General features: G+C 43.6%; 1 protein-coding gene across 1 annotated transcript; it reads right to left on the bottom strand.

Moving 5' to 3' along the window:
- Window positions 1–626: 626 nt before the first annotated feature.
- On the bottom strand, window positions 627–8603 carry LOC144140829 (uncharacterized). Its single transcript, XM_077672336.1, has 4 exons — window positions 8496–8603; window positions 3576–4173; window positions 1507–1564; window positions 627–717 (listed from the first exon to the last, which is right to left on the bottom strand). Exons 1-3 carry the CDS (start codon window positions 8530–8532, stop codon window positions 1540–1542), a joined length of 660 nt encoding a protein of 219 aa, XP_077528462.1. The 5' UTR covers window positions 8533–8603; the 3' UTR covers window positions 627–717; window positions 1507–1539.
- Window positions 8604–9346: the final 743 nt, after the last annotated feature.

Here is a 9346-nt window from a genome sequence, read left to right as displayed (position 1 = left end):
ATTGAACTTTGAGGAACCGAACTACAGCATACCACTCTTGTCTGTGCCTTTCATGCTGACATACGGCGGGAAAAAGGCACGAAGCGCGCTTACAGTGTGCATTCTCCCGGGCCGCTAAGCGGAGCATCCACACTAGCAGCGCGACGCTGTCGCCACCTACATGTCGATCTCGCGCCGAATAGTGATGGGGTAATATGTGGCTTTTGTGGTGCTGTTTTCTTCACCCACGTTGTGCGCCCAGTATGCGACGCGTTAAAGCTAGAAAGGCCGCGGGAAAACTTTAAGCGAGCCGCCGCGGTGGTTCAGTGGCTAAGGGGTTGTGCTGCTGAGCCGAAAGGACGTGGTTTCTATTCCCAGCCGCGGCGGCCGCTTTTCTGGTCTATATGCGAAAAGCGAAAACTCTCGTGCGGTCGAGATTCCGGCGCACGTTAAAGATCCTCAGGTGGTCAAAATTAATCCAGAACCCTCCACTACGGCGCGCCTCGTCACCTGTGTAGCGTCGGCGCGTTAAACCTGATATTCAATCAATCAAGCATTTTAAGCATTCATAGAATAGAACGAGCACCACAATGCGGGCTCAGGCCTTCATGCGGGCTTTAGTGCAGCAAAAGATAAAGATAAATTGATTTCAAATCAGCCATTTTTATTTTTCAAGCACAGTCATTGCCAGAAGTGCCAGGGGGAATGTTGAATTCAGTGGACCATTTTCACACTATCCTGGAGAAAGGGAAAAAATATAGTAGGTTTTAAAAACAACAATAAAAACTCCCAGTAGTAAATTTCGCGAATCAAGCATTTTGCCTCCTCTAATCAGAGAAGGCGAAATATGGTGTGGTGGGAATACGGTAGGACCAGGAAATTTGAAAATTGACCGAAAAACATCGCCATCAATATAAAAAAGGACTCAGCAATCCATCGTGTCCTTGGGTTTAAGTTAATAAAAACACATCAGCTTAAGGGAGTGGTAACCCCGATAGCATGGTCGTAATTCAATTCTCCTTTGTATTCTCATTGTCTGACTCTATACAGTTTTCCTAACCTGCCGCAATATATCTGGAATATTGAAGCAACCATGGGGCTGCAAAAGAGAAACATTGTGGCCGTAAAGCTTATAAAGGAACTTCGCTGGCACATAATAAAGGTTAATATAACAGTACAATTGCCTGGAGAAGAATAATGGTTAAAGCAAAAAAAAAAGACAAAGTGAAGGAGAGGGAAGGGTCGACCAGTAGTAACGAGGTGTCAGCTCTGGTGTCTCTGGAAAAGGTGACCTTTTTTTCTATCAATGACCCTATTAAAACAACGGCGGAAACAGCATATATATAAGGTAAAAAAAGTGCTTAATGTGTTTTAGTATGTCAGTGCATGCCTTTGCAGTAAAATCCCAGCTGGACCCGCCGTAAAAGCATCATATAAGCCTTGACATCTTTTTAGCAAGATGATGCTTTCGGTCAGAAAGCCAGAGAAATAAGTCATCTACAAGTCTAAGCAATGGTTCCTGCTTACCTAAATTTAAAGGCTATTTGCACAGATGATTGATTAAGCTGAGCGGGAGGCGCCGGAACTGGAAAGAAAAATAGGAACAGGGTTAATCTGACTGAGCAATCGTATAGAAAAAAGAAGCAGTTTGGACAGCTAGCGGCAAAGGTTAAAGAACGATCAAGCGTAGACGAGGAGTAAAGCTGTCGTAAGATCTGTTAAAGTAACTGTTGCTATAAAAACTCGAAAAATGACAGAGGATATTGAAATACGCGAAGTACTGTAAGAAATACATTACTCAGTTAGCATGGAGAAGTTCTATATGTTGCGGAACGAGACAAAACGAGACAAATTGTAAAAGTATACCGTTCTTAACTAGGGCGTACGGGTAGGCTTATGCTAACAAAGTAACTTGACCGGCCACAAAGGCGCGAGCGGCTTTGCGCCGAGAAGATGGTTCGGAAAATGGTGGCTTGGAGTCACTACAAGCCATCATTTTCACGATGGCAAGTTGATGTTGAACTTGACATCAGGATGTTTAAAAATTATTAAAGCTATAGGCGTATGTCGTGAAGAGTATGCGATTCGAAGGTCACATTAAGCATTACCTGGTTTATCACAGTGCACTAGCTCGACTGCCCCTTTCTTGACGAGTTCACTACCGTCGGCGCAAATTTTTTACAAGAATTTTATCAGAGATCACGCGGGAATGATTTATGCCTGCTTAAGGTTAGTAATTTATCTCTCACGTCATCGTCTATTTAAACATATTGATGAAACTGTTTCAGTTACCAATGACTGAAATTGTAATTACTTTTTTAGCCTGAAGACTGGCACTTCATAAACACAACCTAACTGATTCCGTGAATTTGTTCGGAAAACCCGTTCTTGTGGCGTGGGTTCTACGCGACATTTTAAGCAATTTCCCCGTATACCTTGAAAAGTGCCGATGGGAGTTGCTAAATACAATAGATCCCCACTCTTATGTCCCACAGTTCTGCGTTTTCCCGGCTGCTACGTTAGTTTTGTCTAGACCCGGTGCAGCTCACATAGAATCCCACGTACTAAAATCCTCACTGTTACGTTGTTGCTCAGAGTACGCTCCCAGATCGTTCGTCGCAATCTGACACTCCGAAGCCGTCCGGGCAGCATACGCAGACCGCCATTTTGATTTTGACGAGCCTTGGCCAGGCTTGGCTACGGAACTGACTGCATGAAGGCGCACGCGGGTGCGATTCGTCGCCACTAGATGGCCCTATGTTACCCTCTGCTATCACCATCATCACTGCCCTTACAACAGAAGTTCCATATATTGCCGGCAGTGCGTGTTTGCCATAAATCGCACCAATAGCACGCGCTCTCGTAGTCATTGTGCGCTTACAACGGAAGTTTCATTTCGGAATGCCGGAAGTGCGTGTTTGCCATAAAGCACAAAACAGCATGCGCTCTCGTAGACATCGTGCGCTTCAAGCTTTAAAAACACTATTGAACTTGCAACCGCGAACTTTGTCGTGCCTTGATGGTGTCGCGAAAACGGGAGGCGCTTCCCCTCAGAAAAACCTTGACGTACTAAACGCAATAGACAAGCAGTTAGCGCGAAGAGAGTCGACATCGCAAACGACCTTGCATTGCCGCACGTGGTGTTTTCCAGCAATCGCAAAAAGCGGCAATCCTACATTATCGAGTTTTTTAAGGTTTGAAAGACAAAGTTACACAAATACATGGTTGCAAGTAAAAGCTACACTGTTGTTACTCAATTTCGAAGGTTTCCTCACTGCTGCGCTTTCCTGATGGTTACGTTTTGTTTTCCCGGTCCGGTGAAGAGCGTATGAACGGGATGCCACTGTAGACTGCATTTATTACTAAACAGAAGCTGGCTGTTCACAGGCGGCCGAGTGCTCCCAGAAATTGTAAGTGATTGCTTTGAAATGGCGAAGAACAACTCAATTAAAATACACCACACTCCTTGCCGCATGTTCGTATAGCCAGGTCACAGCTGGAAAGCTAAGCACAGTGCTGTGTTGCAACGCTATTCCGCTATAGTTTGTAAATTTGAATATCTGGACAGAGCTAAGGAAGTTGGAACATTCGCTTACCTTGCACCGCTAGCGCCGGATGCACGGGCTGCGCTGACAGTGGCCTGCACTTGGGTCGGGAGCTGCGATCCTGAAGCGCCGCCAAGGCCGTAGCTTCCAAAGGAGCCGTAACCAGCCGGCGCTTGGGTCAGCCCGCCGAATACTGGTCCGTAGTTGCCGAAGAGGCCATAGCCACCATAACCAACTGGATAAAGGTTCCCGTAGCCATAGCCGCCGTAGCCACCACCATAGCCACTGCCGTAGCCGTAGCCGCCGTTGTAGCCACCGTTGTAGCCGCCGTTGTAGACACCGTTGTGGACACCGTTGTAGCCGTTGTTACTAAGAGACCATTGACCACCTGCTGAACCGGGAGTGTAACTAAGGCTGCCATAGCCTGGGACATAGAAGCTAAAGCCTGGGTGGTTGAAACCTTGTTGGTAGGATCCTGCTCCTGAAGATCCTCGGGAAGAACCAAACCCGCCGCTTACACCGAAGGCTCCTTGGCCAAATGGATTTGCACCTAGTTGGGGGCCTCTGCCGAATGAGGAGCTACTTTGTCTACTCCTTGAACCTACGGCTACCTGCTGGGTTGGAGCTGCCGAAACTGCTGTCATTGAAACTGTAAAAGAAAAGTAGGGTTTAATTAGAAATTTGGCTGAAGTGGAGATGGCTGATATCGCGGAAAATAATCAATCAATCAATCAATCAATCAATCAATCAATCAATCAATCAATCAATCAATCACATCTATTGACGTGTCCAGGAAAAGCCGATGGTCTTTGTATTGGCGCACGGATGACAGAATAAAAATACCAGAAACAAACACTACGTGACACAAAAATTAGTTTTTCAAATGAGTTGAATAAAACGCAGGCAATAATAATAATATTACTACTACTACTACTACTACTACTACTAATAATAATAACAATAATAGTAATAATATAATAATTCATTCAACCATGTTTATTTATTGGGCCCAGGAACAGCCCTGACGGCTTAGTACTGGCGCACAGAGGGATGGATACAAGTTCAAAACAATGCACGGCAAAGGAAGACAAGACACGTCTAGATAAAGTGCAGAAGATAAAGAGAGATAACAAGTAAAACAGAACTTTGACAAATATATGGATGACATGAGAAAAAAGACAGAAATAAAGCAACTTCAACACTGTATATGAACAACGTATGAGTAGGAAATAACACAACCCATTGGATAATATGCACTATATACACTATTACCACAAGAATGCTGACATAACACAACAGAACAGATAAACAGCCGACAGATAAAAACGAACATCTCTGATAACAAAGACCGATATGTAAACTTGAAAAATCAATCCTTAACATGAACAAAATAAAATTCCGTGAGCAGCATAATCTGCAAAGAGCACGACAACGGAAGACAGAGGCAGCCTAACAAGCATCAAACTAGAAGTAAAAAGATGAATTAGTTGCTATGGAAGAGAGAAATATACTGTACGTTTCTATGAAGGCCAAAATGTGCGAGTGTCTGAGTGAGTGATACCTCTGCTAATGTCTGAACTGAACTGATGAAGTGAGCTGTTAAAAATATCTGTGTCAGCAGAATAGAGGTTACCTGTGCTCTGCAACCGTAACAGCGTACAGTGTCTGTTACAGGCGCGGAGAGTACGAAAAGGATGACATTTTCTCGTGGTTTTTAGAGGAACTGTTAGATGTAGCTCAGAAAGAATATTAGCGCTGTTAATTTGTCCTTGTATCAGTTTAAAAAGGAATAATAGGTCAGCTGTGTCACGCCTAGCCTTTAGATCAGGCAGCACTGCCGAGTACAGGCGCCCTGAATTAAGACGGTGATACACGCGAGGGTAGGGATGTCTAAGTATGCATACGAACTTATTTTGCACTGTGTGAATAGGCACGCTGTTAGATCTGCAGGTGCGGTTCCATACAACCGGGGCATATTTGCACAAGGGACGACACAGATTGGAGTTGTTGTTGTTATATTAATAATAATAACAATAATCAATCAATCAATCAATCATTTATTTAACGTGCCCAGGAACAACCGATAGGTCCTCATGCTGGTGCACAAAAAAAGAAACAAAAAAAAACGATGAATAACACAACAGAACAAGATAACTGTTCAGAAGAAAACTATAAGAGACACAATGAGTACAGAAATATTAGGACGACAGGACAAAAGTAGATTAACACAGTATGAGAAATAGCTAATGATAATGACGAAAAGTCAGATAATATACATACATACATACATACATACATACATACATACATACATACATACATACATACATCCATACATACATACATATATACATACATACAACAATGCGCCAGATAAACTAAAAGAGAAGGATAGAACAAATTGCACATCTGATGTTATCTTATAACGGTAGAAACCTTGGAGGAAAACGATAACTGTGACCCATCAAAAACATCGAGGTCAAGAAAATAAAAATTATAAAGACTTTGTATCCTGTTGAGGGTTGAGTGCTGAGAGAGGCGGGTAGTTACAAGAAACGGCCTGCTCTCTCTTGTTTGCTTCCGCGGAATCTGAAAATTAATACTATTGAGCAGCATAGGACAGGATATAGTACCGTGAACGAGCTTGAAAAGAAAGAAGAGATCGGCGCGATTTCGCCGGCAGCGAAGTGAAGGCAGTGACAATAGTTCAACGGTGTTAGAACACGAGCCAGAGTCATTTTTAGCGAAGCGATGGTTGTAAACGCTTAGAAATTTTTTCTGGACACGCTCAACTACGTTACTTAAGGAATTAGAGATTACATTCCAGATCACAGATGCATACTCAAGTTGAGGAAGACATATTGCGGTGTACAATTTGCGGAGTGGCATAGGAGAATTGAATTCTCTCGATATTCTACAAACACAGCCGAGAGAACGAAGACCCCGCATAGCAACACGCTTAGTATGAGTTGAAAAATGCAAGGTGCTATCAAAGAGAACGCCGAGATCATTGATCTCACAAACCCTACATAAAGGCACAGAATTGACAGAGTATAAAAAAGATACTAATAATAATAATAATAGGACTTATTAATAAATTATTATTAATAAAAATAATAAAAATAATTATAATAGTAATAATAATAATAATAATAATAATAGGACTTACTATGCCATTACGGTACCTAACATTAAACAAGCACTTTAATTATTAAAACGGCCTTTATAACCACCGCGGTGAGCGTCCGCTGTAGCCATTACTGGTAGCGTCACAAAAAAGGTCACAGTTTGCGGTTCACCCTCAAATTCTTGATTAGGAATTGTGATATGATCTGATTGTGGGGTTTAACGCGCCGACGCAACGCAGGCGATGAGGCGCGCCGTAGCGGAGGGCTCCGGATTAATTTTGACCACCTGGGGATCTTCATCGTGCGCCGAAATCTCGTACACACGGGCGTTTTTGCTTTTCGCCTCCATCAGAAAAGCGGCCGCCGCGGCCGGGAATCGAACCCGCGACCTCGTGCTCAGCAGCGCAACGCCTTAGCCACTGAGCCACCGCGGCGGGTGATTGATTAGGAATTGTACCTTTCTGTATACGTGCGTGCTCCGCTATCTTTTACCCCACTTTATTGCCGGCAGAGCCGAAGCGAACTTTCGGCGGTAGGGGCCGTATTTACTTGCGCGCGACTATTTCGTCTCACGGCATCCTTTTATTTTACTTCTCCAGGTCGCATTTCACTTGTAACTGTTCTCTACTAAGTTGCCGCTCCACTTAAAAAAAAACTGTCCTGTGTTCATGTCCCCTCCGTTGCGCGCGTTGTTCCGTTAACAGTCTACCATACCGACCTATTCTCTCCTCCAGGTGCCTATGACGAGCAATGTAAAACAGAAAAAAAAGCCCAGCCGTACCCTCCTCTACCCATGCGCTCCAGATGTGTCGTCCTACTTTAACCATTTCGTCATGGAATGGCCACTTTTAATTCCTTGCAAAACTAGCAACATTTACTCCTATGCTGGACTGAAAATAAATGAGCCTATCAGTAAAACATTTTCGTATAGAAAAACATGTCTGCAGCATTTATGTAAACGATCCATTTGAAGGCGAAGATTTAGCTGCAAGCTGCACCGGGTAACGCGTTCAGTACCAAATTTTTGTTAGTTTTCTAATTATTTTTGACGCAGATATTAGGGCCAAATATTAAGTCATACGTTACGTATGGTTTTGTAGTGGGCAAACTTTTATGAAACGTGCCTGGCTTACATAATCATGGCGGTCTTGGCTACGTAAAAAATATATACATGAAGCAAAAGATTAAAAATTTTTTGATATGTTCGCTTTTCTGCTTCGAACGCAAGATAAATTTGCTTCTCCTGCGATTGAATGCTGAATTTCGAATAACGAAATCTTTTCATTACTGATCTCCCCTGTTGGAGTTGGAAGTGATTTTGGGGGAACTTTCTGCCTCTCTCTGTCTCTCAACTGGAGAAAATATTTTGAACCCTTTTTTATTTAACAAAGATAATATTACTTGCCCCATCTGTCTCAGTCAAGAAGTACTATCGGCGTAGGCTTTGGAACAAAACAAGTATGCGCTGAACACTAGCTCAAGTTTCTTACAGGGGGCCCGTCAAACCAGTTGGAGCAGCTCTACGGAACCGCTGGTCCTCTTCCTCCTCCGCTAGACAACTGCCAGCATTCACGGATAGAACGGTTGCTTTCTGACTTTTGTTGCTGGGTCTCCTCGTAAGGAGGACAACATAAGGTGACGACTCCAACGGTATCCAAAAGCTGAGCAAAAGTGCCTTACAGATTGAGCCTGCAAGCCAAGCCGTCTGCGTTTTTTCAGCCCGGTGAATTCACTGGAAATCGAGATTACGTGTGAAGGGCCTAAATGTTTAGACTAAATATGTAATTCAATAAGAGCATATTTGTACAACGAACATTTATGCAACTGGGGATTGAATCCTTACCAGCGACAAGGACGGCGACGGCAACGAAGGGCTTCATGGCGGCGCTGGTATTCTATTCGACAACCTGCAACAGTGTGATGGCAGAAGCGTGCTTGAGGGTATATATACTCCTCCGGGGACTACCGATATCAGCAGAAAACAAGGACAAAAATTCACACGAGTGTTTCGAAACGAACAATTCATGCCCACACCGCCTTTTGCCTTATGGGAGAGAGAAATTGCCAAAAACGCAGCCGTCATCACTAATGTGACGCACTTCCGGAATTGGACCGTCATCAAGGGATGGGGTCTGCTGATTTTTTTCTCTTTCGGGTGTCAGAGTAAAAAAAAAGTATGAGCAGCTCCAGCATTTTCAGGCAGTGGTTTGGCCGAGAACACAAGGGGAGAGATGTAGTAACGTCCTAGCAGTCTTTGTCCAGGTGGCGTCGGAACAGCGCCCACTTGTCGCATGCGCAGCTAGTCTTAGAATTGCAGCTAGCCTGCCGAAAACAATAGCGACTGCAGCTATACCTATTGTGCAACCTTTATTTGTCGATTTTTCGAACTTACAACGTTGCTGTTTGCAGAGCAAGATCACGGCACAGAGTTTTAATGCGTAGCATTCTTTGCCGAGTACCCCTACAGCGGAGACCGTGTAATGCCCTGCATTTGCACAATGCATATGTAGCGGAAGTGACGCATTTTATCGTTATCCTAGGGCGGAAGAAAATTTTGAAAACCGAGAAATCCTAAAAATAGAAAAAATAAAATGTTACAAAAATGAACTGATGCAATAAAAAAGATGCCTCTTCCAAAAACGAAACGCTAAACTAGAAAAGCCCGGAAAACAACGTTAGAAATAGCAAAAAAAA

Source organism: Haemaphysalis longicornis, unplaced genomic scaffold (assembly GCF_048455015.1).
Source record: "Haemaphysalis longicornis isolate Haplotype H1 unplaced genomic scaffold, Haemaphysalis longicornis Haplotype H1 scaffold_512, whole genome shotgun sequence".
NCBI lineage: Eukaryota > Metazoa > Arthropoda > Arachnida > Ixodida > Ixodidae > Haemaphysalis > Haemaphysalis longicornis.
Note: the sequence above shows the minus strand (reverse complement) of the source record. Positions and strands in the feature narration are given on the sequence as shown.

What these genes read in the sequence shown, in the direction of transcription:
- LOC144140829 (XM_077672336.1), bottom strand. Translation starts at nt 8,532, where the DNA reads ATGAAGCCCTTCGTTGCCGTCGCCGTCCTTGTCGCTG. An exon ending in CGTCGCCGTCCTTGTCGCTG is followed by an intron (nt 4,174 to 8,495) that starts GTAAGGATTCAA and finishes TTTCTTTTACAG; the next exon opens with TTTCAATGACAGCAGTTTCG. An exon ending in TCCGGCGCTAGCGGTGCAAG is followed by an intron (nt 1,565 to 3,575) that starts GTAAGCGAATGT and finishes TTTTCTTTCCAG; the next exon opens with TTCCGGCGCCTCCCGCTCAG.